General features: G+C 67.3%; 1 protein-coding gene across 3 annotated transcripts; it reads left to right on the top strand.

Annotated features, from left to right (window-relative positions):
• Positions 1-1,027: 1,027 nt before the first annotated feature.
• Positions 1,028-25,559, top strand: MARK4 (microtubule affinity regulating kinase 4). Of its 3 annotated transcripts, XM_070062114.2 has the most exons (18): positions 1,028-1,364; positions 5,034-5,234; positions 6,385-6,438; positions 6,551-6,599; positions 7,053-7,118; positions 7,244-7,314; positions 7,900-7,956; positions 10,437-10,673; positions 13,651-13,770; positions 14,087-14,186; positions 14,863-14,972; positions 15,221-15,380; positions 18,712-18,929; positions 20,243-20,346; positions 21,920-22,198; positions 22,340-22,419; positions 23,007-23,051; positions 24,385-24,587. In XM_070062114.2, exons 1-18 carry the CDS (start codon positions 1,314-1,316, stop codon positions 24,447-24,449), a joined length of 2,067 nt encoding a protein of 688 aa, XP_069918215.1. In that variant the 5' UTR covers positions 1,028-1,313; the 3' UTR covers positions 24,450-24,587. The 3 variants fall into 3 exon arrangements, with proteins under 3 accessions (XP_069918215.1, XP_069918214.1, XP_089176199.1); XM_070062113.2 differs by lacking the exon at positions 22,340-22,419 and having other exon boundaries at positions 24,385-25,559; XM_089320073.1 differs by lacking the exons at positions 1,028-1,364; positions 5,034-5,234; positions 6,385-6,438; positions 22,340-22,419 and having other exon boundaries at positions 7,058-7,118; positions 24,385-25,559.
• The last annotated feature ends 1,060 nt before the right edge of the window (positions 25,560-26,619 follow it).

Raw genomic sequence — 26,619 nt, 5'->3', positions numbered from 1 at the left:
GACTGCTTCCCCTGTGCAGACACACGGGCGAGAGTGACCCAGGATCGCCGACGGCAGTGGGATACAGTCAAATAATCAGGGCGCGATGGGTTTGCGGCTCCTTTGTTTTCCGTAGCATTTGTTTCACTGTACATCCGTGCAACTTAGTTCTTCCAATGGCTGTATTTACCAACCAGCTCCAGTTCCCAAACTCCCCAGCACACGGCTGCTCTCCGCACACCCACGCAAGTGGAGGCAGGATGTGAAACTTGGCGCGGCGGCAGAGACCCCTGGGCCTTCTTCCCTTCATCCCAGCCTGACCGCTGTGTGGCCTTGGCCAAGCCCTTGCCCTCTCTGGGCTCGGTTTGTGTACGGGGACCGCTGGCCCGCAGCCCTGCCCGTGTGGACACGGCCCCCTCCTTCTGCAGGCTGGGAAAGTGAGGCTGACGTGGGGTGTGTTGGGGGGGTCCCACGGGCGGGGCTGCGGGCCCGGGAGGAAGACACTCTGGCCCCTAACTCTGGGGTGTGGCACTCTCCGGGGGTGGCCAAGGTGAGTCAGCTCTACACCGGCTCGCCCTGTCTCTCTGACCCCCCACGCCCTTGGTGCTCCGTCGGGGGAGCGGCCTGGACCTCCTGGCTGGGGCGAGCGTGGGCCCTGCCCGGGCCTGCCCCGGGGGGGCTTCTCTGTCCGCCCGCGTCCTCTCAGGCGCGTGGCCCGGCCCGCCTCGGGGCGCGGCTCTTGTCCTCTCTCCCCCTCGGGGGTCCCCTCTTTGTGTCCTTGTCTTTGTGTCTTCCCGTATCTCCTGGCTCTCTGCCCGCCTCTGCGGGTCGGCCCGTCCCTCTCCCCCTCCGCGCCTCTCGGGGGTCTGTCTATCCCTGCGCTGCGGTGAGCGCACGCAACCCGCTGGCGCGCCCGGACCTGCCTCCGCCCCCAGAGCCCCGGACCCGCCCGGGCCTGCGCCTTTAAGGGCCGGCGGCGGGGGGCGGGGTCTCCAGGCCCCGCCCCTCCCGCCCCTCCCCCTGACGTCCCTTCCTCCCGGCCCCTCCGCCGCCTCCCTCCGCCGCCGCCCCGGCCGGCTCCGCGCCCCCTCCCCGGCCCCCGCCCGCCGCCCCCATGGCGCCCCGGGCCCCCACCGCGCGGGGCCACTAGGACCCTCGGCGGCCCCTCCCTCCCCCGCCCTGCCCCCTGTCCCGCGGCGCGGACCCGGGCGTCCACGGCGCCCAGCTTTTGAGCTCGCGTCCCCAGGCCGGCGGGGGGGGAGGGGGAGCGAGGGGACCCCGGGATCCCCGCCCCCCCCACGCGGCCGCCCCTGCCCCCCCGGGACCTGGAGAAGATGTCTTCCCGGACGGCGCTGGCCCCGGCCAACGATCGGACCTCGGACACGGTGAGTGGGGCCCGGCCCCTTGGGGACGCTGGCTGGGTCCGGCCGCCGAGCCCGGCGCCGCGCCGACCCCGACCCGGCCTTGTCCCGGACCTGCAGGCCTCTCGTCCCGGGCCCACGCCCGGGGCGCCCCTCTCCCGGGACCCCTCCTCGCCCCCTCTGCGGACGGCTTCCGCTCGGGGCTTTTCGCTCCAGGAAGCCCCCTCCCTGGCCCGCCGGGAGCCCCTCCCTTCCCTGGCGTGCTCGGAGCCGTCTCCCCCTCGGGCCGGCGGCGCCCACAACTCGCCCCTTCGCGGACCCCCGCCCAGGGCCGGCCTGTGCTGGCGGGGCCTGGCTCTGTGCTGCCCGGGCTCTGGGCTCTGGCCTCCCCGGTCTGGGTGCTGGCTCTGCGCTTTGCCCCTTGGCCGGCCGCCGGGGGCCAGCCCCTCACAAGAGGGGTGGTCCCCACCTCGCCGCGGCCCAGGGCCCTGTTTGGCATCTTCAAGGTGCCTCCACGCCCAGGCCTGGTGCCCGGCCTCCGAGCAGCCCCGTGCCCGGGTTCCCAGCGCCCCGGGACCCTCTCTGGCCTCCTCCTCTCCCAAGAAGCCTTGGCCTCCAACTTCCAGGCCCCCAGTCCCGGCTCGGGTTTCTAGGCCCTGGACCGGCCTGACCCTGGCCTTGTCCTCCCTGTCAGCTCTGGGCAGGCGCCCCCCCCAACACCCTGGCCGCCCTTCCTGGTAGACCCCCAACGCCTCCTGCGCCCAGGGCTCCCATGCCCTGCGGGGGCGGGGGTGTCCGACTGCTGGGCCGTCCCCAGCTGCAAGGCCCGGCTCCAGGTCCTGCTTCCAGAAGACTCCTGGGTGGACCTGTGTGCCTCGGCTTTGGGCAGCTGCTCATGGGGTCAGTGTGCCGGGAGCCTTCTGCCCAGATGTGTGGCCCGGCAGGTGCAGAGCCCTGGGCCGCCCCTTCCTCCTCCAGGACCCAGAGCCCCCCTGGTGGAGGCATTGCCCCCGGAGCCCCGCAGGTCCCTCCTCTGCAGCCCTGCCCACAAGCAGTCCCAGGCTCCTCCCCAGCCTCTGCTAGGTCTCTGTCCCCCCTCCCCGCACCCCTTAGCCCAGACCCCTGCCCGTGTCTGCCCCTCCTGCTCCGCTGTCACCACGGCCACATCTCCGCCTTGGGGTCGCCTGGGAGCCCCTCCTGCCCCCCTCCCCAGCCACCACGGCACCTGGGGTCCTCAGATCGGGGCCACGAGGGGCCCACCTGTGCCCTGGTGTGGGTGGAGCCCGGCCCGCAGCGGTGAGTCAGGGGCCCAGTGTCCTCGGCCGTGAGCGGGGCTCTCAGTGCCTCCCTGGCCGGTTTCGGGAGCTCGTGGGAGCAGGAAGCACACGGCCAGGCCCTGCTCTCACTCTGTTATTACCGCTCTGATTACTCAGAGACACTGGGCCACGCCGAGTTCTTGTCCCTCCCCAGCGGTGGGACCTCCGCTCTCAGCCTCAGTGTTCCTGTCTGTGAAATGGGACTCCCGCTGGGACTTCCTCCAGCTGTGGCCGAGCAGTGTGCCCAGGGCCAGCGGGGCCCTGGGATGACCGGCACGGTCACTCCCCTCCAGCCCGGGTGGCTGAGGTTTGCTTGTTGACCGTACTGGGCTCACCTGAGTATCTCTAGAATCCGAGGTTGCAGCCCTCTCCCGGCTACCTGGTTACCATGGTGACAGCTGTGTGGGGTCCTGCTCCCCACCCCTAGTGCCAGGGATCCCCACCAGGGGGCCACCCTCTCCAGGTTTCCTAGCAACAGGGTGCTGTGTTGGGGTGCCAGCCAGGCTTGGGGGGACCGGGCCAGCTGGTGATGCCAGCCAAGTTTAGCTCCCACCCCCGTCCCTTGGGGGCTTCGTCACCCACCGCCCCAGCTGCCCTTTGCAGGGGTCCTTCAACCCCGACGCCTTCAGAGAGGCCGCATCCCGCACGCTGCCCCCTCCCCTGGGACCACCCAGCAGCAGGGTGCATCCGCCAGGCCTTATCTCGACGGGGATCTCTTCCCCTCCCAGCCTCCTGGAGGAGCCCCGGGCCCAGGACACAGCAGGCCTGGGTTCCAGTCCCCTGACCTTGGACATGGACTGGCCCCGCCTGCGCCTTGGGGTCCTGGCTGGAGAAAGTGGGTCAGTGTGGCGCCTGCATCAGTGGCCAGGGCTGGGGGAGGGTGGCTGTTACATGACCTTGACCCGCACCTTCCCGGCCGGCCGAGCCTCCCCCATTGGGCTCTCATGGAGTGAGAGGTAGGGGAGGAGCTTCTTTGTGGAAGACCCCAGGGCGCCCCTGTGAAGCTGCCTGGCCCTGGTCTCAGTTTCCCCACCTGTAAAATGGGGGTGATGGTGCCACACCAGGCTTCGCGCTGCGTTAGTGCCAGGCGCTGGTCGTTGGCATGATGGTCAAGGGGCCCAGCAGGGCTCACTGGCCACCTGGCTGCCTGCCTTCTTCAGCTCCCTTTGTCTGGCTTCTCACCCGGTCCTGGGAGGGCCACAGGTCCGAGCAGAGCCGCCTTGGCTGGGGCCTCTGGCCGCCCTGAAAGGGAGGCGCAGTCTCTGGGGCTTGCGGGCGGGGCAGGGCAGCGCGTGGAGCAGGCAGGTGACTGCCTAGGCGGCGCGGGGGCAGGGGACGGCCCCAAAGGGCCAGGACAGGGCGGCAGGAACACAGCGGTCAGGGGCGGCGAGGCACGGTGGCCTGGGCGACAGGAGGTCCGGGGACCGGGACTTTGGGGCACGGTGCAGACTTGGCTCCGGCCTGGAGCAGAATCTGGGGCATCAGGGACTGGACGTGGTCGCTGCCCCTCGCCAGGGACAGTCCCCAGCCCGCTGGGTGCAGTGCTGGGTGTGTTGGTTGTGGTTTGTAACTCAGCTACAGCGGCGCCTGAGTAGCTGGCAATGCGAGAGGACGGCGCGGGAACTCACCGTTGTAAAGATCGTGTGAAACTTGTGAATTATGCACGCCCGGAGTCGGCTGTGCCAGGTCTGCAGACCGCAGTCGACCGTGGGTAGCCGATGTTGTCAGGTGTCGGGGCAGTGAGGTGGGAATAGAATGCCTTGAGTTTAAAAAGATGAATTTATTCGGAAGGCAGCCAAGCAGAGAGAGAGAGAGAGAGAAGCAGAGACGGGGAGAGAGGTCTTCATCCGCTGGGTCGCTCCCCAGATGGCCACAGTGGCCAGGGTTGGAAGCCAGGAGCCTGGAGCTTCCTCCAGGTCTTTCCACGCGGGTGCAGGGCCCAAGCACTTGGGCCATCCTCCACTGCCTTCCCGGGCCACAGCAGAGAGCAGGCCTGGAAGAGGAACAGCCGGGACTGCAGAGGGGACGCTGGCCCCTGGGAACAGCACATTTGTTTTGGATTTGGAGTGCATTTTGGGGGCTTCAGGGTGACGGCAGTGAGGACACGGGGTGCTGGGGCTGCTGGTGGTTGGGGCAAGGCGTTGAGGGCTGCCTGGGGCGAGCGTGGGCCGGGCTTGGAGGCCACAGCGTCCAGAGTGCAAACTGGAGCCGCCAGGAACCCGGGAAGCGGGGGGGGACGGGACCTGGATGCTGTGGGTCCCTGGTGTTCTGTTGTCGGACGCATCTTTCCGTGGAGGGAGACGGCGGCTCCCAGCGTACCCCGGGTCCCCTGGGCCAGCACGGGGCCCGCGGGCTCACGTTCCGTCTCCCCGCCCAGCATGGCACGCTGGGCAGCGGCCGCTCCTCGGACAAGGGGCCGTCCTGGTCCAGCCGCTCCCTGGGCGCCCGCTGCCGGAACTCCATTGCTTCGTGTCCCGAGGAGCAGCCGCACGTGGGCAATTACCGCCTGCTCAGGACCATCGGCAAGGGCAACTTCGCCAAGGTCAAGCTGGCCCGGCACATCCTCACCGGCCGGGAGGTGAGCGCGGGGGTGGGGTCCGGGGCTAAGAGGGTCAGGGAGCCCTGGGCCAGCGGCACAGGCCTGGTCTGTGTTCCCGGGGTGGCCCGGTCAGCTCCCTGTCTGCCTGGTGGATTTTGGTGCCTCGGAGCCACCCCGGGTGTCCACGGCCTGGCACTGGCCGCCTGCCCATCAGTGTTAGTGCAGAAAGGACGTGTGGACGGACAGGGTTCCCAGATGGGCAGCCCCCCGCTCCCACACAGGCGCTTTCCTGGGTCCCTCTGCACCCCCCCCCCCTGCCATGCACGCCCCATGCCCAGTTCTAGAAGAACCGACGGGCTCCTGCCGCGCCCCTCACACCCATGAATGGCCCCGGCCCCGGCCCTGGCGGACGTATGAGCAGACTCTCCGGAAGCTCCCGGGTCTGTGCCAGTTCTTGGGGACACTCGAGGGCGAGGTCGTTAACACGCCGGTCTGGCCATAAGAGCAGCGGCGGAGACACGGGAGCGCCCACAGGGACGAGACTCCACCCCGAGCTTAGCACGCGGAGAGGGCTGGGTGGCGCCCGGGGCGGCGGAGTTCTCCTCCCACTCCCGCTCCGTCCCCGCGCCTCCCGGATGACAGCAGAGGAACCAGATGATCGCGGCGCGCTGGCAGAGGAGCTTGACAGGAGTTTGTAAAGCAGGCGTTCGGGAGCTGGGAGGGAGGCCGAGGGGCCCTCTCCCCCACGAGGAATGAGGGGTTCCCCGTCTGCGTCTACTGCCCCCGCCCCAAGGCCCTCGGGAACATAGCGGGCCTGGCACCGCGTTTATCTGAGAGGCAGTTAGAAGCTTTCCATCCGCTGGGTCCACTCCCCAAGTGGCTGCAGTGGCCAGGGCTGGGCCAGGGAGAGCCAGGAGCCAGGGGCTGCTTCCGGGTCCCCCACGTGGGTGGACCATCCCGTGCTGCCTCCCAGGGCAGACGCGAGCAGGGAGCTGCCTCAGAGGCCGAGCAGCCAGGACGCTGACCCGGGGCCGTGGCGTGGGACGAGTGTCCCGGTAGTGACACGTGCAGAGGCCCGGAGGCCCGGGCAGGGGATGGGAGGGACCCCCTGGCGCGAGCCGAGTGGGGAGACTGCTTCCAGGTCAGGGCTGTGCCGCCGTGACCTCCCCACTCCTTCCTCCACCTCCAGGTCGCCATCAAGATCATCGACAAAACCCAGCTGAACCCCAGCAGCCTGCAGAAGGTGAGGCCCCCCCAGGGAGAGGGGCGGCGGGGAGGGGCCCGGGGGCAGTGGGCGGCCGCCCGGTCAGGCCGCTCAGCCTCCTGACCTCTGTCGCCTCTCTGTCCGTGCCCAGCTGTTCCGGGAAGTGCGTATCATGAAAGGCCTGAACCACCCCAACATCGGTGAGGAGGGGCCGGGTGTGGCAGGGGCGGGGCCGAGGCTGGGGCGGGGCTGCCGGGGCGTGGCCACGGAGGCAGGGGCGGGGCTTCTCACAGCCAGGTGGGACCCGGAGCCCTCTTCCCCGTCACTGTGGCCCACGCCTCCTGAACACCTAGGCAGGCGGAGGGAGGGAGGCAGCTTGCCTGGCCCGGGAGCTGGGTTGGCACTCTCGCTCGGCCGTCCCTGGTGCAGCTTGCCGTGTGGCTGCTCCGTGCCAGGCGCCGGGGACCCGGCCTCACCGTGAGAGGCGCAGTGGGAAGTGAGGCCCAGGAGTCTGGCAAATCTCGCGATCAGTAGGGAGCCACAGAGGGTTCTTGGGGGGAAGGTTAGGGCCAGCACTTTCGGTGGTTACCACGTACAGGCGGCGGGTGGGGGTCTCCTCCCACCTAACCGGCTGATGCCCCCCACTGTCGCAGTGAAGCTGTTCGAAGTGATTGAGACGGAGAAGACGCTGTACCTGGTGATGGAGTACGCCAGCGCAGGTGAGGCCCCGCCCCGCCCCGCCCCGCCCCCGGCGTCCCGCACCTGCTCTGCCAGCCGGGCTCTGCCCCGCCCCCGCGCCCCCAGCGTCCCGCACCTGCTCTGACTGCCCGACTCTGCCCCGCAGGAGAAGTGTTTGACTACCTCGTGTCCCATGGCCGCATGAAGGAGAAGGAGGCCCGGGCCAAGTTCAGACAGGTGCGGCACGGGGGTGGGACCGAGGGCGGGGCTGGGGCTGGGTCCCTGGCTGGGAGGGGGTGAACGAGCAGCCCCAGCGCCGTGGGGGAGGGGGGTGCAGCTGCTCAGCTAGACGGGCGGGAGGATCTTCAGGGTGTGCGGGTGTCGGTTGCGTGGGCACCAGGGCGTGAGTCAGGATGCGAGACGGGCGTGTGGAAGCTCGCAGGCGTGGGGGCGGCCAGGCGCGTGGGGCTGGGGCGGGCTCTGGAGGTTGCCTTCCCGGCCAGGCTGCCCGGACGCGGCAGGTGAGGGCAGCTGAGAGCAAGGGTGTGATGGCAGCGTGGGCGGGGCCCTGACCCAGCCGTCCGGGGCGGGCTGGGGTTGCGTGTCTCCCTCCAGGGGCACCATGAGCACATAGGTGCTCCCGGGTGTGGGTTGAAAGGGGCGGGTCGTGATGACTTGGTTGTACAGGTGTCCCAGGGGGCCTGTGTGCACGTGGGTCGCACAGGTGTCTGTGGCAGTGCCCGAGTCAGTGCGCCCAGGGGCTTGGCCTGTGCCGGGGGCGGGCGGGGGGCTCAGAGTGACGGACTGCCCCCCTCCCCCTAGATCGTATCGGCTGTGCATTACTGTCACCAGAAAAACATTGTACACAGGGACCTGAAGGTAAGCCCCCCACCGTGACCTTGAGACCCCCCCATCCCCAAGTCCCACCCCCCACCCCCACCCCCGCTGTTTGAGTTTCCCAAGCTTCTGTGGCCACAGGAGGCTGGCGGGCGGGGGAGGGGAAGCAGGTGGGGGCGGGACCTGAGCAAAGGGAAAAGAAACAAAGTGTCCTAGGCACCCTGGGCCGCAGTGGCCAAGGACACTGGGGCGATAGAGTCCCGGGGCCTCGGCGGCTCCCAGGCTGCGGAACATTCTGGAATCCTTGCCAGTGTGGCCTTCCAGGCCGCGCAGTCACACGGCCTGCAGCGTTTTAAAAACCATGGGGACCTGAGAGATGGACAGGCACCACTGAGGCTGTGCTGGGCGGGGCCGGGCCATGTAGGGTGCTTGGCGCCGAGCGGGGGCAGCCCCCTCTGGAGACCCCGTGTTCTGGGCGTCCCCGTTCCCCCACGGGCTGTGCAGAGAGCTGCACCGCACTTAGCTGACGTCGGATGGGCGAGCCTGGGGCTCACATCAACCCGTTCTGGCACCATATGCTGAGCCCTGCGCTCCGGGCTTTAGGGGACCACTTCTTGAAATAAAAGATGGCCGGCACCTCGGCTCACTAGGCTAATCCTCTGCCTACAGCGCTGGCACCCCAGGTTCTAGTCCCGGTTGCCCCTCTTCCAGGCCAGCTCTCTGCTGTGGCCCGGGAGTGCAGTGGAGGATGGCCCAAGTGCTTGGGCCCTGCACCCCATGGGAGACCAGGAGAAGCACCTGGCTCCTGGCTTTGGATTGGCGCAGCGCCGGCCGTGGCGGCCACTTGGGGGGTGAACCAAAGGAAGGAAGACCTTTCTCTCTCTCCCTCTCTCACTGTCTAACTCTGCCTGTCAGAAAGAAAGAGAGAGAGAGAGAGAGAGAGAGAGAGAGAGAAAGAAAGAAAGAAAGAAAGAAAGACAAGACCAGATTTGTTTTATTGTGCAAAAAAGAAACTTCCAGGCACAGGCGTTGGACACAGAGAGCCACGTCTCCTGTCAGAGTCCTGGGTTCCACTCCCGACCCCTGCGTCCACACACCCCAGGAAGCAGCTGTGATGGCTCAGGGACGGGGTTCCCTGATACCCCTGTGGGAGACCCGAGTGAATCCCTGTCTCTCAGCTCTCTGGCCTGGCCCAGCCCCCTCTAATGTGGGCATTTGAGGAGTGAACCACTAGATGAGAGATCTCTCTCCCTCTCTTTTCTCAGTTGGTAAAGTAAATAAACAATTTTTTAAAAAGAGATTTTATCCATTTATTTGAGAGGTAGAGTTTACAGACAGAGAGAGAGAGAGGTCTTCCATCTGCTGGTTCACTCCCCAAATGGCCGCAACGACCTGGGATGGGCTAGGCTGAGACCAGGAGCCAGGAGCTTCATCCGGGTCTCACATGCAGGGGTAGGGGCCCAAGGACTTGGGCCATCTTCCACCGCCTTCCCAGGCCACAGCAGAGAGCTGGATCGGAAGTGGAGCATCCAAGACTCGAACCGGCGCCGCCCATATAGGATAAGGCTTAGCCTACTGTGCCACAGCGCCGGCCCCAGTAAACCCAAGTTTTTAAAAGTGAAAAACATTCCAATCCATTGTAGACAGGCTCTTTTGTAAAATCCCCAATAAAAATCAATTGCAGGAAAGATGGGGAAAAAAGGTACAAGAGGCTCGCATTAGGTGCTGTGGGCTTTTCCGCACTCACTTTGTCGTCACTGGCCGCGCAGGCGTGAGCACCTGCTGGTCAGCCAGGCGGCTGCACCTGCGCTGCCTGGGGGCGCAACAGGTGGTGCGGATTAACCTGGAGGTTGCGCGCCCCCTGGCGGAGGGTCCTGGGAGTGCTCTCTGAGCGCCTTCGCCCAGGCTGGGCTGGACCCCTGGACAGTGTGGACCCCTGCCCGGCCGGGTTCCTGCTGGGGCGTGAGGTGAGCGCCCTGGGACTCGAAGGCGCGGATGTCCCATCCGGCAGCTCACGCCAAGTATCTGCGTGCTCACTGCGTTCAGGCACCTCCGCCTCATTCCACGGCCGCCCGTGGAGCAGCGGCTGCACGCAGGCAGCCAGGGGGTGCAGCAAGATCCTCTCAGAATCTGCGGGTGACCCCCCGTTAGCCGCCGCTCGTGCGGAGCGCCCGAGGCCTGTGCACAGGGGGGCTGCAGCGTGTGCGGGATAACGCGCGCCCTTCCTGCGTCTGTGGAACTCGGGCGGCTGGGCAGGCGGAGGGTCAGGGCCAGGCGGGGGATTCCTGGAGAGCCCGGGTCAGCAGCCGAGGCCAGGGCTCCAGGACGGACCCGGGGTGGGAGAGGCGGCGACACGGGGCTCCCCGGAATGGACCCCGAATGGGAGAGGCGGTGACCTCCCCGCTCCGCGGATGCGGCGGGACGGACCTCGAGTGGGAGAGGCGGCCGGGGCAGGGGCGGCCGCAGAGCCCGGCCTTCCCGGCCCGCGAGCCCCCGTCTGCCCGCTCTGCCTCTGCCCCCAGGCCGAGAACCTCCTGCTGGACGCCGAGGCCAACATCAAGATCGCAGACTTCGGCTTCAGCAACGAGTTCACGCTGGGCTCGAAGCTGGACACGTTCTGCGGGAGCCCCCCGTACGCCGCCCCGGAGCTGTTCCAGGGCAAGAAGTACGATGGGCCGGAGGTGGACATCTGGAGCCTGGGCGTCATCCTCTACACGCTCGTCAGCGGCTCCCTGCCCTTCGACGGGCACAACCTCAAGGTGCGGGGCGGGGCCAGGGCGGGGCTGGCTGGGTGCACGTGATGGGGGTGGGACCGGGGCGTGGCTAGCTGGAGGGCACATGATGGGGGCAGGGTCGGGGGCGGGGCTAGTTAGAGGGCACATAGCGTGGGGCGTGGCGCAGGGAGGTGGCAAATGATGGAGGCATGGTGAGGGGCGGGGCTGGCCAAAGTCACGTGGCGTGCCGCGGGGCGGGGTCAGGTGGGGCCCCTGTAGGCCTTCCATGCTGGTCAGGGCTCCCGCTGACAGGTTGTGGGTGAGACTCCCGGCTCGCCCAGCCCTGGGCGTCCGCCGCGTTGAGGCTTTGTGTAAATGCTTGGCTGCCTTCGTGGAGGCCACGCTGTGGGTTTGCCTCGCAAACGGCGCTCAGTGACGCAAGGTGGTCCCAGGAGGCCACGGAGGGGGCAGCGGGTTGGGCAGACGGGCAGTGCCCCTTTGGTCCGCAAGGCTGCCGTAGGCCACACAGATCCCCGCGGGAGGTAGCCAGCCAGTCCCAGCCTCCCGCCCCCCAGGACGTCCTCAGCGGCGTTTGCCCCGGTTGGAGGTCCCTGCGAGACCCCAGCTCACTGTCTCCTGCATCCGAGGCGCCCTCAGGCTTTCCTTCAAGACTTCTGAATTCATCCGAAAGGCAGAGTTGGAGAAGGGGAGAGGCAGAGAGGCCTCCCGCCCCCGGGTCACTCCCTGGGCTGCAGCAGCCAGGGCTGGGCCAGGCTGAACCAGGGGCTGGACACCACCTGGGTCTCCCATCTGGGCTGTCGCCGGCCGCCGTCCCAGGAGCATTAGCAGGCGTGGCATCAGACGCGGAGCCACAGAGGCTCAGCCGCCCCGCAGAAGGCTCTGGGCATGCGCAGTGCCCCACCAGGGGGCGCACAGCCAGAGACCCCCAGCTCTGCACTTCCCCTCCCGGTAGCTCTGACTCCACTCACGGCCAGACAGGGCAGCAGGGCACGGCTGGGAGCGTCCCTGGGGGGCCTGGGTGTGCCCCGTGCTGTCCGCTCCATGGTCATGCAGCTGCCTGGGTCTGGTTCCCGGGACGACCACCCCAAGCCACAGCCTGGGTTGTTATAAAGGTAGGGGCCGGCGCTGTGGTGCAGCAGGTAAAGCCACCGTCTACGATATGGGCATCTCATATGAGCGCCGGTTCCAGTCCCAGCTGCTCCACTTCCATTCCAGCTCCCTGCTAGTGTGCCTGGGAAAGCAGCCAATGAAGGGGCAAGTCCTGGGGCCTCTGCTATCCATGTGGGAGACCCGGATGTAGTTCCTGGCTCCTGTGTGGCCTGCTCCAGCCCCAGCTGCTGTAGCCATCTGGGGAGTGAACCAGCAGGTGGAAGATCTGTCTCTCCCTAACTCTGCCTTTCCAGTAAATAAATCCATAAAAAGACAAAAACCACTTATTGACTTGTGGCTATGGAGACTGGGAGAGTGTGGGGCCAGCACGTGGCCAGGGCCTGCGTGCCGCGTCCTGGTATGCTGAGGACAGCTCTGGGCTGTGCGCCTCTCAGGAAGCTGGGCCGCCCTGGGACCTCATCCCACCCCCGCCTCCAAACACCTGGAATGCAGGATAGGGGTTCTTGAATTCCCAGCCTCTGGATTCCTTGGGAGCAGGGCCGGGCCCACCGCACAGCTCTGCCCTAGGGCAGGTGACCTCACCCCTGTGGGCGGGTGTTTCCTCACCTGGATGGCAGGTGGCAAGGTGTGTGACGCTGCACACCTGTGTGCCTGGCCAAGGATGGACGCTTATTCAAGTTCACGGCCTCCTGCCTTGTGACCCCTGACCCAGGCCCCGCTGTCTCTGCCAGGTTTTTGTTTTAATTTTTTTAATCAACTTGAGAGACAGGCAGACAGACAGGCAAGGGCTCCCATCTCTGATTTGCTGCCCAAGTGTACACAGTGGCCAGGGCCGGTCCTGGTGGGGCCAGGGCCTCCCGGGTGGGCACCTGGGGCTCGCCGGTCTGGAGCCGTGGCCCCTGCCCCCGGGGTTAGCAGGAAGCTGGAGTTGAGAGCCGGCGCCAGGCGCTCAGGGAGGGCCAGCCTGTGGCCCGGTCCCGGGGGTTGGGGGGCAGGAGGGTAGGCACGGCAGCTCTCCCTGCCCATGGTGTGGAAACAGCGCCTGCCCCGGACCCAGCGTTGCCAGGAGCTTCAGAGGTGCTGGCCGGGGCGCGGGGGCAGCCCGCGGGGGTCACCCGGCCTCCTGAGCGGCCCCTGCCTCGCTGGGACTGGCGTCTGCTCTGTGAGGCTTCCTCTGAGTGAATGCTTGGGTCGCTTGAGAAGGGCTTCAGGGAGATGACGGTGTCCACCGCGTCCCACGTCACAGATGGAGCCTGGGTCCCTGCTGGGGCTCGGAGCGTGCGCCTCTGTGCTGGAGAGACAATGAGGGGTGAATGTGAGCATGTGGGAGGAGCCGAGTGTCCCCCCTTGTGTGTGCAGTGGGCAGGACCCTGGGGTGTCCGCCATGTGTGTGCAGGGAGCCGGGGTGTCCCCCGTGGCGCCATGGGTGTGTAGCATGCGGGGAGCCAGGGTGTCCCCCATGCCCGTGGGTGTGCAGTGGGTGGGGGTCAGGTGTCCCTTGTGCACCGTGGGTGTGTAGGGTGTGGGGAGCCGGGGTGTCCCCCAAAGTGTGTGCAGGGAGCCAGGGTGTCCCCTGTGCCCGTGGGTGTGCAGCCTGCGGGGGCCTGGGTGTCCCCCGTGCCCGTGGGTGTGCAGCGTGCAGGGGCCTGGGTGTCCCCCGTGCCCGTGGGTGTGCAGCGTGCAGGGGCCTGGGTGTCCCCCGTGCCCGTGGGTGTGCAGCCTGCAGGGGCCTGGGTGTCCCCGGTGCCCGTGGGTGTGCAGCCTGCGGGGGCCTGGGTGTCCCCTGTGCCCGTGGGTGTGCAGCCTGCGGGGGCCTGGGTGTCCCCCGTGCCCGTGTGCGTGCCGTGTGCGGGGAGCCCAGGCCACGCCCACAAGTCCGCCGTCCCCGCAGGAGCTGCGGGAGCGCGTGCTGCGCGGGAAGTACCGCGTCCCCTTCTACATGTCCACGGACTGTGAGAGCATCCTGCGCAGGTTCCTGGTGCTGAACCCAGCGAAACGCTGCACGCTCGAGGTGAGCCGGCCGCCCCGCCCCCGCCCCGCCCCCGTCCGCTCGAGGTGAGCCGGCCGCCCCGCCCCTGCCCCGCCCCCGTCCGCTCGAGGTGAGCCGGCCGCCCCCGCCCTGCCCTGCCCCCGTCCGCTCCCAGTGTGCCAGCTGCGGCCCCCTCCCCACCGCCCTGCCCCTGTCCGCTCGAGGTGAGCTGGCCCCGGCTGCCCCCCCCCCCCGCCCTGCCTGCCTCTCTCCATCCTGACGCCCCCCAGGGGTGGGGGCGGTGCTGGGCCGGGCCGGCGATCTCCCCACTCCTTCTGAAGCCCCCCTCACCCCGCAGCAAATCATGAAAGACAAGTGGATGAACATCGGCTACGAGGGCGAGGAGCTGACGCCATACACGGAGCCCGAGGAGGACCTCGGGGACACGAAGCGCATCGGTGAGGGGCGGGGCCGCCGGGCGCTGTCGGTCCCCTGCCACCTGTGGCTTTCACCGCCGCGGGAGCAGCCAGGAGCCCATCTAGGAGCGGGGTCAGGGACGTCACAGTGCAGTTTGTCCACGCAGGAGAGAAGTCTCAGAAAACTCCTAGGCCAGCTCGAGCCGAGCCGCTGGGGGTCTGCGCCGGTGCCTCCTGCCCCCCCTTCGTCCCGACCCCTGTTGCCCAGCAGGGGAAGCCAAGGCCCCGCCCCAGCCTGCCTGCGGTAACCAGAACTTAGAAAGCTCGGGTTCACCTGGCTTACCCCAGACGCTCACAATAACAGGCCGCACCAGGGACGGGCAGGCTGAACCGTGTGGAACTGCCGCCCGTGGGTCAGGGTCGGGACCCGAGGGTGACCGTGTGTTCCTGCGGTTCGCTAAGAAGGCCTCAGGCACGGTCGGATCCAGCACTCAGGACGGGCACCTGTCCCAGGGCAGCCTGGCCGCCCTGTCGGGGAGAGAAGGCACGCCCCTCCTGTTCCCGGCAGCCCTCGGCTTGTGCATCGGCTGTCCCTGACCCGAGGCCTGGTGACTGGGAAGGGACAGTCTCTGAGGACAGTCAGACCGCCGCTGGGGGGCGCTGCCGAGCGACGCCCGAATGCGCGGTGAGGCTGAACCGGCTCTCCACCGCTCTGCAGAGGTGATGGTGGGCATGGGCTACACGCGGGAGGAAATCAAAGAGGCCCTGACCAGCCAGAAGTACAACGAAGTGACCGCCACCTACCTCCTGCTGGGCAGGAAGACTGAGGTCAGAGGGCGTGGAGGTGGGGCAGGTGGGGGCGGGGTGGAGCAGAGGGGCGGGGCTGATCAGGGGGTGGGGCCAGGGCGGAGGGGCGGGGGTGGAGCAGAGGGGCGGGGCCTGAGCAGGGGGCGGGGCCAGGACAGAGGGGCGGGGTGGAGCCGAGGGGCGGGGCCTGAGCAGAGGGGCGGGGCCAGGGCAGAGGGGGCGGGGCCAGGGCGGAGGAGCGGGGCTGAAGCACAGCCGCTCTCTTGCAGGAGGGTGGGGACCGGGGCGCCCCAGGGCTGGCCCTGGCACGGGTGCGGGCGCCCAGCGACACCACCAACGGCACGAGCTCCAGCAAAGGCAGCAGCCACAGCAAGGGGCAGCGCGGCTCCTCGTCCACCTACCACCGGCAGCGCCGGCACAGCGACTTCTGTGAGTGCCCCCTGCCCGGAGCGGGGCCCGGGGCACCCAGGGGAGGAGCAGGCTGGGGCTTGGGCCCAGCGGTTAGGACGCCTGTGACCAGTGCTGGGCGCAGCCCTGCTCCACGCAGACCTTGGCAGGCAGCAGCTGATGGCTCCAGCGCCTGGGTTCCGGTCGCGCCCAAGTGGGGGACCCGGATGGACTTCTAGGCTCCCGCTTCAGCCTGGCCCAGCCCTGGGGCATCTGGGGAGTGAGCCGATGGACCGGAGCACTCAGGGCAGCCGCGCGCCTCTCGCTCTGTGCTTGTCTGGCCTCTGTTTGGTCTGTCACCTCATCTTGTCCGGGACCCGCAGCCCCGGGGTTCTCACGCGTGAGACCAGCACAGACGGTGGCCAGGCCCTCTGGCCCACTTTGTTCCGGCTCAGTGCTCTGCTCTGAGTCCAGTTGGGATTCCTGCAGCGTATCTAGGGCACAGGAGGACAGGGTGTACAAAGTGGCTGCCGAGAGCCGGCCCTCTGGCCTCTCCCCAACACTGACGGGACAGGAAGCTGCGCAGATGGCACCCCAGGTCCTGCAGCTGATAAGATCTCGCTGCAGAAACTGGGCAGCTCGGTCGCTGCCACACAGCAGCTGGGGGCTTTGCCCACACCCCGGTCTGACACCCTCTCCACTGCTTTACCGCTTGACTGAGAAAATGCACACAGCACACAGCTCACCCGTTGCAAGGGTACCACTCAGTAGCCGCCCATCAAAGACCTTTCTATTACCCAAAAAGTCCATCTGTGACCCCGAGCCCTCGGCTGCTGATCACGTCCGCCCCGTGCAGCCGCCCGCACGCCGACCCCTCCCACCCCCAGCTCCGCGGACTCCCTCGTTCCCGGCGGTCCTCGCTGGTACGGTCCGGCCCAGCCACGCAGTGGCTCCTGTCCCGCCCAAGCTTCCCGCCTTCCCGTTGCCTGGCAACCACATCCCGCTGCCCCGCCCACACCACCTGCCATGGCCGGGTGCAGGTGCCGTCTGTCCTAGCCAGCGGCCTGCTGCCGGGCCACCTGGTACCTCCAGGGGGCGCCATGGGACCCGCCGGGGCGCTCTCCGCCTCCCTCGCATTTTTACCCCCTCCTCGGCAGGGTGGGGGAGGGGGCATCCGGGCGCAGCTCCAGCCCTGAGCGGGAGGGCCTGGGGTAGGGGACGGTAACTTTAAATGTACAAAGAAACGGATTTCTTTATTTTTGTTGGAGAAAGACAGTGATCTTCCACACGCTGGGTCACTCCCCAGATGACCACAGTAGACAGGGCCGGGTCAGGCTGAAGCCAGGAGCCCCCAGAACGCCACCCGGTCTCCCCCGTGGGCGGCAGGGACCCAAGGACTTGTACCGCGGCTGCCGCCTCGCAGGGTCGGCCCGCGGGGAAGCTGGGTCAGGAGCCAGGGCTGGGTCTTCAACCCAGGCACACGGTGTCTTTGGTTCTGTTGAGATTTACTTATTGGAAAGACGGGAGACTCCCCAGATGGCTGGAAGGAGCAGGGCTGAGCTAGGCCAGAGCCAGGAGCCAGGAGCTCCCTCCGGGTCTCCCATGTGGGTGCAGGGGACCAAGCACTCGGGCCATCTTCTGTGGCTCTCCCAGACCCTTAGCTGGGAGCTGATTGAGTGGAGCAGCCCGACTCCATGAGCACCCGTATTAGGTGGCGGCATTGGGGCGGCAGCGGTGCCGGGTAAGCACTGTGCCAGCCCACAGACGTCTTACGTTCCGGGCTGAGCGCCTGCCCCCAGCACTTTTCTGGGTTGTTTTAAGATTTATCTATTTATAGGCTGGCGCCACGGCTCGGTAGGCTAATCCTCCGCCTTGCAGCGCTGGCACACCAGGTTCTAGTCCTGGTCGGGGCACCGGATTCTGTCCCGGTTGCCCCTCTTCCAGGCCAGCTCTCTGCTGTGGCCAGGGAGTGCTGTGGAGGATGGCCCAAGTGCTTGGGCCCTGCACCCCATGGGAGACCAGGAGAAGCACCTGGCTCCTGCCATTGGATCAGCGTGGTGCGCCGGCCGTGGCGGCCATTGGAGGGTGAACCAACGGCAAAGGAAGACCTTTCTCTCTGTCTCTCTCTCTCACTGTCCACTCTGCCTGTCAAAAAAAAAAAAAAAAAAAAAAGATTTATCTATTTGAAAAGCCAGCTCTGCGGTCCAGTGGGTTAAGCCTCTGCCTTCAGCACTAGCATCTCATATTGGCGCCAGTTCGAATCCCAGTTGCTCCTCTTCCACTCCAGCTCTGCTGTGGCCTGGGAAAGCAGTGGAGGATGGCCCAGGTGCCTGGGGCCCTGCACCTGCATGGGAGACCAGGAGGAAGCACCTGGCTCCTGGCTTCGGATCAGCGCAGCTCTGGCCACTGGGACCATTCAGGGAGTGACGCAGCAGGTGGAGACCTCTCTCTGTCTCTGCCTCTCTCTATAACTGCTCTCTGCTCACATAAATAATCTTTTTTAAAAAAGTTTAAAAATGGATGACTTGTGTGAAGCCAAGAGTGTATTATTGTATTTAAAAAATACATAAAAGTTGTTTAAATGTACTTGCTTATTTGAAAGGCGGAGAGGGGAGAGGTACAGAGAGAGGAGAGACAGAGCTTTTGCAGGGTCAGGCTGGAGCCAGGAGAGGCATCTGTGGTCGGCAGTGCTCTGTGACTACTCAGATACAAACACGGATGGATGGGGGGCGGGGAGGGTAGAACGGAAAAAGAAGGAGAGAAGAGAGGGCCATACAGTTCGTAGGTTCTCCCTGTCTGATACGAATGGCAGCCTTCGGGATGCGCGTGTCCGGGCACGCGGGTGTGGATGCAGCAGGTGGGGGCTGCTCCAGGCGCCAGCGTGCCTGCCTCCCCGCCTGCGTGGTGGGCCGGCCCCGCGCCGCGTCCTTCCTCACAGCTGCGTGCTGCTCCACTGAGGAAATGCTGGGAGGCAGACGGACACAGCTCTTCCGTCTGCTGGCTCACTCCACGTGACTTGACGGCCGGGGCTGGGCCAGGCTGAGACAGGGCCCGGAGCTCCAGCCGGCTCGCCCACGTGGGTGCCCGGCCGCAAGCTCTTGGGCCATCCCCTGCCGCTTTCCCAGGCTTTAGCAGGGAGCTGGATCGGAAGCGGGGCAGCCGGGACAGGAACTGGGGCCTGTGCGGGATGCGGGTGTCCGGGTGCGGGCTTCACCTGCTGTCCCAAGAGGCCGGCCCCAGCCGCTCCCCTCTAAGGGCCGCAGGCTGTCCCCGTGCTGGGCAGACGCCGGGGCCTGGGAATCGTGGCTTCTGGGAGGGACTCTGGGGCTCCCAGGTTCACCAGGACTGGCTCTGACGACCCCTCCCTCCGCAGGCGGCCCGTCCCCCGCCCCCCTGCACCCCAAGCGCAGCCCCACCAGCACCGGGGAGGCGGAGCTGAAGGAAGAGCGGCTGGCGGGCCGCAAGGCGAGCTGCGGGGCCGGGGGCAGCGGGAGCCGGGGGCTGCCGCCCTCCAGCCCCATGGTCAGCAGCGCCCACAACCCCAACAAGGCCGAGATCCCGGAGCGGCGGAAGGACAGCACGAGCGCGCCCGTGAGTGGCGTGCCGGGGGGAGGGGCGGGGCCAAACGGACAGGGTGGGGGCCAGCTGATGGGGCGGGGCCGGGGCCAGCTGAGCTGATGGGGGCGGGGCCTCTGCGCTCAGTCCCCGCCCCCCGGGCAGCTCCTCGGCAAACCGTGCTCCTCCCGAGGCTGGAGGAGGCTGGAGGGGTTTCCTACGGACCTTGGGGTTACCCGGGATTCCTTGCAAAGCCCTGGGGAGGGCTGGGGGACCCCGCGAGCTGCCAGCCCTGGGGAATTCCAGATCCGACTCGGGGACCGTGGCCTCTTCCGGAAGAGCCTTTCGCTGCCCAGAGGGGTGCGGGACCAGCCCCGTGGCCTTGAAAAGCACAGGCCCAGGGTCGTGGCCTCGACGGCGAGAGTGGGAGTCGGGGGGCAGGGCCTCCGTCTTCACGTCTATGAGATGGGCTCCTTCAAGAATCTTCACGCGTGGCGGAGACACAGAACTTTTTGGTTCTGTTCACTCCACAAATGGCTACCACAGCTCGGGCTGGGCCAGGACAAAACCAGGAACCAAGAACTCCATCCAGGTCTCCCCCGTGGGCGGCAGGGGCGCAGGCACCTGGGCCATCTTCCACTGCCTTCCCAGGCGCGCTGGCAGGGAGCTGGATCGGACCTGGAGCCGCGGAGGCCGGAAGCGGCGCTATGTCAGGGAGGCCGGCGTGGGCCTCGGGGGCTCAACCGCTGCACGGCCCTGCCAGCCTCAGTCTGGGACGCTCAGCCAGCGGGCGCTGGAATTCACCCAGGCCCGCACAGAAGGGGCTGGGGAAGACAGCAAGGTAGCCCCAAGGAAGCAGCCAGGGAAGCATAAAGAGAATTAGCAGCGTGGGAGGGAGTCTGGTGTCCTGAGAAACGGCCACGCCCGGAGGCCCCAACCAGTGCCCCACACGGCCAGAGCTGGACAGCAGCCAAGGAGGACCTGGTCGCGACACAAAGAGTTTGAGCCGATACCAGGGACTGCCTTCTGCCAGTGACCTTGACGGGGTGCATTTCCAGATGTGGGACGAGACGGAAAGGAAATCGACCCCGTCGTGGGTCTCTTCCCGCAGAGAGAGCTCCCGGGGACACTCTTCCCAGCGCCCAAAGAGGGAGCGATCCCGCCGGAGGCCAACTTTGGGGCTGGCTCCCCCGGCTGCCGGCTCAAGCCACACCGAGTGACCCAGGCTGCAGGGCTGACACCTGGGACAGGGAGCAGGACTCGGGGAGGGGAGGCGGAGGTGGGGCAGCGGGGTAAGGGGGAGGAGCGCGGGGTCGCTTGACGCCACCCCCCCACCGTGTCTCCCGCAGAACAACCTGCCCCCCAGCGTGATGGCACGCCGCAACACCTACGTGTGCACGGAGCGCCCCGGCGCCGAGCGCCCCTCCCTGTTGCCAAACGGCAAAGAAAACAGGTATGGCGGGGGCAGATGAGCAGCCCCCCCCCCCCCGCGCGCCGTGGAATGATGGAGGTGGCTGCTGAAGCGAGTGTGGGTCTGACCCTGCCTGGGCAGCCTCTGCCCACGTGCCCCCCTCAGCTGATCAGCCACCAGCACCAGGAAAGCTGTGGCCCTGGCTCTCCGCCCAGGAGCCCAGAGAGGCCCCCATGGCAGCAGCGGGGGCGGCACCCTCAGCCGTGGGGGGTGCTCGGGGCTGCACCTGCTCAGCCCAAGCGCTGCCGTGCACAGCCGTGGCCCTGTGGCCGCTCAGGTCTGAGCCCCGACGCCCCCAGCCCGCCCCGTGCTCTGGGCGCGTCTCCGAGGCCTCTGTGGCCCCTGCTGGACAGCGGCCCTGAGGCTCTTGCAGCTCCACACCCTGGTCAGCGGGCCCTGGCCCTGGCGCAGGCGCCGACGCTTAGCAGCCAGTGAGAGCGCTCTCCACGGCTGTGAAATAAAAGCGAGACCAGAGAACATTCCGGAAGCCGCAGCCGCGTGCCAGCTTCCGTGGGCGCTGCTTCCTGCCCCGAGGGCTCGCTGAGTGAAGTCTAGGTCTGTGTGTTACAGCTCAGTATGGGAGGCTCCGAGAGGCGGGGCACCTGGCCAGGGTCACCCAGCCGGCAGCAAGCAAGGAGCGGAGACGCCAGAGTGTGCCTGTAGCCACCATGGCATGTGGCCTTCCAGTGGGGGGCCGCGAGCCCCCTCACTCGTGGACTTGGCCGCTGTCCTTCATGGACGCCAGGGTGCATCTGCTGACGCCAGGCAGAGGTAGCTGCTGTGGTCACCCGGGGTCTCCGCCTCCCCTCTGTGCCACCTGCCGCTGCTTCCAGCCTGCGGGAGGTGGGGAAAGGCACGGAGGGCAAGCAGCTGTCTCTTTAGAAAAGGCATGACCCGGAAATGCACCGGGCACGGCTGCTCGCGTCCCATTGGGCAGAGCAGTGTCACGTGACCACCTCCAGTTGCAAGGGAGGCTGGGAAATGTAGTCGCTGGCTGGATGTGCCTACGCAAGGCCCTTACTCTTAGGGGCTGGTTACCGAGAGCCCAACTCGGGGGACAGATGCCAGCCCGGGAGGTGGTGGCCTCTGCCAAGGTCAGGGGACATCAAAACCGGAAGTCTGGCCCCCTGCCGTCAGAACATCTGTGGCGGCTGGAGCAGCGTCTTGAGAGAATTAGGAGGCCCCTCCCGGAGGTTTGCACCTGCTGAGACGTTGTCCTCAGTGCAGGCGCCCTGGACACCTGCCTCTGTCCCTCGCGTGGACCTGGATCCTGAGTGCTCGGACAGCAGAGTCTTGGTCTAATTCTTTGGTTCCCGAGGTGTGGATGGCAAGTAACAAGGGAGTCACGCAAAGACAGGCGGCCTGTGGAGAGGGGAGAGTCGGTGAAATAACACCAGGCTGTGTGCAGTGCACAGCCTGCACAACTGCACCTGGCAGCCCCACCTCTGAGCGCTAGCCTGGTTGGAATTTCTGGTCTCGGGACAGAAAAGCCTCAGAGGGGCGGGAGCCTGGCCTGCCCCGGGCCCTCCCCTGACTCGCCTTTCTCTGCCCACAGCTCAGGCACCCCACGGGTGCCCCCTGCCTCCCCCTCCAGTCACAGCCTGGCTCCGCCTTCCGGGGAGCGGAGCCGCCTGGCCCGCGGCTCCACCATCCGCAGCACTTTCCATGGGGGCCAGGTCCGGGACCGGCGGGCAGGGGGCGGGGGCGGCGGGGGCGTTCAGAACGGACCCCCCGCCTCTCCCACGCTGGCCCACGAGGCCGCGCCCCTGCCCGCCGGGCGGCCCCGCCCCACCACCAACCTCTTCACCAAGCTGACCTCCAAACTGACCCGAAGGTGAGCCCCGCAGGACGGTGGGGGCCGGGCCGGGCGGGGGCCGGGGCCTAACCTGTCCTCTCTGCTCTGCCTCCTGCTCCCTGACCCTCCTCTTCCTCTGCCTCCTGCCCTGTCTCCCCTCGCCCCCTCCTCACCCTGCAGGGTCACCCTTGATCCCTCTAAACGACAGAACTCTAACCGCTGCGTCTCGGGCGCCCCTCTGCCCCAGGGGTCCAAGATCAGTAAGTCCCGTCCTCACCCTGCACCCACCCGCCCGCCTGCCTGCGGGTCTCACCAGTGTGTGCGGGCGGGGGGGGGGGGGGGCTCCACCTGCCGGCCTCACCTGTGCATGCCTGTGGGCCCGGGGCGGGCTCTGATGGCGGCGCCAGGTGTCGGTTTCCTGGTTTAGTGAATGGTAGCCTGGCCAGAAGCATGTCCAGATGTCCACCTGCTGAGTGGCCTTGGGGAAGTCGCTCAGCCTCTCTGGGCCTCGCGCCCCCTCCTGTGACGCAGGGCTGGGGTTACCCTCGGGAAATGCTTTGCAACATGTCGCTCACGGGTGGTCTGCCGGCTGCCGCGATCCCAGTAGAGAAAGAACGAGACGAGTGAGAGGCCGGCTCAGCCGAGGGGCTGTCGGGCAGGCATCGGCGCGGGTGTCCCTGGTCCCTTCTCTCTGTCAGTGTGTCTCCGCCCCTTGCCTTTCATCTTCCGAATTCTCGGTGTCTTTCCTGCCACCTGCACTAACGGGCTCAGAGCTGGGATGGAGAGGGCGGGGCTGGGGGCGGGATCCCGGCCCCGTCAGACACTCTGTCCCCCACGCCTTCCCCAGGATCGCAGACGAACCTGAGAGAGTCGGGGGACCTGAGGTCGCAAGGTGAGTGCGCGCCCCACGAGCCCTCCCTCCTCTCCCTGTCCCCGTGCCCCCGAGCACTGGCCACGGCCCGGTCCCAGCTCCCCTCCCTGTCCGCGTGCCGCCTCCCGTCCCCTCCCACCAGCAGTGGTGGAGGGGCCGTTGGTATCCGTCCCAGCCCGGATGCAGCCCGCCAGCCCCCAGCTCGCCTGTTCAGTTCGGCCTTGTAGCTCTAACACCGCTCTAACTTCCCAGTACAAAAACCATGGGGGTGGCCGTGTTCCAATAAAACTTTATTTACAAACCTGGCAGTGCTGTAATTTGCCAAGCCCTGCCGTTGGCGTTCCACCAGCTTGGAGATGCCCTTCCCAGTAGTTCCCATGGAGCCCCAAGGCTGACTCTCATTGGTTAGGACTAGGTCACATGCCCACCCCCAGCCCCAGGACTGTGCCCAGAGCATATTTCTGATTGGTCCAACGTGGTCACATGCTCCTCCTCGACCCAATCACAGTGGCCAGGGATGCGGAGTGCTCTCATTGGCCAGAGCCCAGCTAGCCGATGGGTGGAGTCAGGCCCGCCTAAGCTGGAGCGCCCCCGTCTGGAAGTGCCTCTGGGGGGTGCTCTGAGTGCCTGGGGCTGCACATCTCTCTCCCATCCCCGTGACCCGGCCCCAGCCGTGCTGCACCTGGGACAGTCAGAGAGGCCCCAGAGGGTGGGTGCTGCCCAGAGGTTAGGACAGCAGCTAGGACGCCCCCACCCCACACCAGAGACCCGGCTGGAGTCCTCGGCCTCCAGCTGCTGCCCTGCGCTGTCTCAGCCACTGCGGGCACTGGGGGAGTGAACAGCGGAGGGGAGCGCCCTCTGCCTCTCGAATGAGGTTCTCTTTAGTTAAAAAAGTCACCAGCGGTTTCCAAATGCCCCTTCCGCAGACAGACCAGCCTCCAGGTTGGTGCCGGGGAAAAGCAGGGTCATCCCAGAAGGACCCGTGTGTAGGCCGTGCGGTCAGCTGCCGGCCCGAGAGGGCCACGGCGTGCAGCGGCCAGGCCAGCTGGTGGGCAGCTCAGGGGCCCAGGTCCTCTGCCAGCCCTCGGAGCTCGGGGGAGGTGGGGCCAGAGCGTCCTGGGCGCGCGGCTTCCTCGGGAGGGAGGGACTTGGAGGGACCCGGAGCCACACACCTCGCACCTGCTGGAGCAGGCCAGCCCGGGCATCCCTGTGTCCGGCTGAGACTCCGTCCCTGGCGGGAGGGGAGAGCGAGGGACCTGCCCGACATGGGGAGGGCCGTCCCCTCCTCGGTGTTCGCCTCTCCCGGAGTCTTTGACCTCTGCTGTCTCCCCCTCTGCTGTCTCCCCCCCCCCAGTTGCCATCTACCTTGGGATCAAGCGGAAACCGCCCCCCGGCTGCTCCGATTCCCCTGGAGTGTGAAGCTGACCAGCTCGCGGCCTCCCGAGGCGCTGATGGCGGCGCTGCGCCAGGCCACCGCGGCCGCCCGCTGCCGCTGCCGCCAGCCGCAGCCGTTCCTGCTGGCCTGCCTGCACGGGGGTGCGGGCGGGCCCGAGCCCCTGTCCCACTTCGAGGTGGAGGTCTGCCAGCTGCCCCGGCCGGGCCTGCGGGGCGTGCTGTTCCGCCGCGTGGCCGGCACCGCCCTGGCCTTCCGCACACTCGTCACCCGCATCTCCAACGACCTGGAGCTCTGAGCCGCCTCGGCCCTGGGTCCCCTCCTCTCCCTGCCCTTGGCTCCTAGCGGCCGCCGCAGGGCAGGGGGCGGGCAGGGCGGCCTCCCCTTGTCATGCTGGTCTCCCCGAGTTAGGCTCGGGGCCAAGGTGTCCCTTCTGCTGTCCTCTGGGACCACAGGCAGGGAGAAGGCCGGGGGTCCTAGCTGGGGAAGCTGGCGCCTTCCTGTCCCCCTCACCCAGCGGAGACTTTGGGGGGCAGGAAGGGAAACTGAGGAAAACTCAGCTCGAGATTCGGGCCTTGGCCGGGGGGCCAGGGCGAGCTGCTGAGACCACAGACTGGAGAATGGGGGGCCGGGAGTAGGGGCACAGAGGCGGGGTCCTCCCCCTCCCGCCCCCTCCTGCTCGGACCCCTCTTCTTGCCCCAGGCTGGCGCGGGGCAACTTTGTAGAAATCCTTGTAAATACCCCCTTCCCCTCAGCAGTCTCCCGAGGGGCTGCCGCTGTCGCCTCCGGTTTTTAAGTTATTACCCCTCCCTCCTCCTGTCAGCCTGTCGCCCAATAAATGTAGGACAGCCCCCGCCCCGCCCCGGGGCTTCCTCCCTGCCTGCCCTGCAGAGGCGCGCAGGAGGGGGCCTGTGACTTTGGGCCGGCGGCTCTGCCCTTCCAAGCCTCCGTCTTCTCATCTGCAGAATGGGGGTGGGGGGGTGTGTGAAGGTCAAGGGCGACGGGGAAGGGGGCAGGGTCTCCTCCAGCAGGCCCCACGTCCTCCATCGGGCCAGGCCCGCCAGCCACGTTACACTGGACTCTAAGCCACTTCCTATCCAGTAGTGCATTTACTCAATAAACACTCATGGACCAGTGCCGACTCCGTGCCAGGCCCCGTGCTGGACACGGAGACCCGAGGAGTCCTTGGGGTCGGGACGCGGGTCCTGTCGGCAGTGCTGGGGAAGCCACTGTCGGGCGGCCGGGAAGATGGGGTGGTGGGGTTGCAGGAGGCCCTCGGGGGACCTGATGCCGGAGCTGGGCTTGGGAGGAGTGTGGCGCCATGCTGGGCGTGGCTGCAGTTAGCCAGGGAGATGCCTGGTGACCCGTGATGTGTGTGTGCTCACAGCTGTGTCGGCTTGTGTCACTGAGTTGGGGGCGTCTGGTCCCAGGGGCTGTGGGGTCCCGGCGTCAGGCCGCCTCTGAGCCTTTCCATTGTGAGTTGAATTCTCACAGTGGCAGCTGGCAGCACCCCCTTCCCGCACCAGAGGTGACCCCAGAGCTCCACGCCTCTTTCCCTCCAGCCCAAAGAGTCCAATCGCCTGCTTCTAACAGGCGCAGCCGCAGGCTTTGATTGGCTGGGGTGAGTCATATGATCGTCCTTGGGCCAATCCTGGACCCTGGAGTGGCCGGGCCATACCTCCAGCTGGACTTAGAAGGGCTTTCCCGGGGTGTTGGGGGCAGGAAGGGAAGGAAAGGCCGGGTTTGTTCAGGTGGGGTCTTGGGGGCCAGGGGAGCCCCCAGGGCTTGCTTCGAAGGTCCCGAGGGCATTCTCTCTGCCCCGCGGTGGGGCAGGAGGGGGCACGGTGGTGACCAAAACAGTCCCAGCCCTGCCCCACCAAGGTCAGGGCACATGTGTGCTCAGCAGGAGTCCAGAGTGGGCAGGGCTGGCGGGGAAGGGGTGGGAGGGGCTCCGGCCCTGGGCAGGGAGGGCTCCCCGGAGGTGAGAGAGTGGTGAGCATGGACTGTGGGAAGCAAGAGAGGGTGTGTCCCTGAGCAGGTGGTGTGTGACCTGGGGTGGGCATACGGTGTCGCCAAGGTGCAGCCAGCCGTGTCTTCCGGGTGCTGACGGCTGTGGACGGGGCCCGGGCCTCTCCCAGGGCACTGGGCAGCCCTGGTGGGGTGGAGCATGACAGGGGCGGGGCAGCGCATTGAGAA

Source organism: Oryctolagus cuniculus, chromosome 18, assembly GCF_051225735.1.
Source record: "Oryctolagus cuniculus isolate XC-2025 breed Fujian yellow rabbit chromosome 18, ASM5122573v1, whole genome shotgun sequence".
Taxonomy (NCBI): domain Eukaryota; kingdom Metazoa; phylum Chordata; class Mammalia; order Lagomorpha; family Leporidae; genus Oryctolagus; species Oryctolagus cuniculus.
Note: the sequence above shows the minus strand (reverse complement) of the source record. Positions and strands in the feature narration are given on the sequence as shown.

What these genes read in the sequence shown, in the direction of transcription:
- MARK4 (XM_070062113.2), top strand. Translation starts at nt 1,314, where the DNA reads ATGTCTTCCCGGACGGCGCTGGCCCCGGCCAACGATCGGACCTCGGAC. An exon ending in TCGACGGGCACAACCTCAAG is followed by an intron (nt 10,674 to 13,650) that starts GTGCGGGGCGGG and finishes CCGTCCCCGCAG; the next exon opens with GAGCTGCGGGAGCGCGTGCT. An exon ending in GCGCCGGCACAGCGACTTCT is followed by an intron (nt 15,381 to 18,711) that starts GTGAGTGCCCCC and finishes CTCCCTCCGCAG; the next exon opens with GCGGCCCGTCCCCCGCCCCC.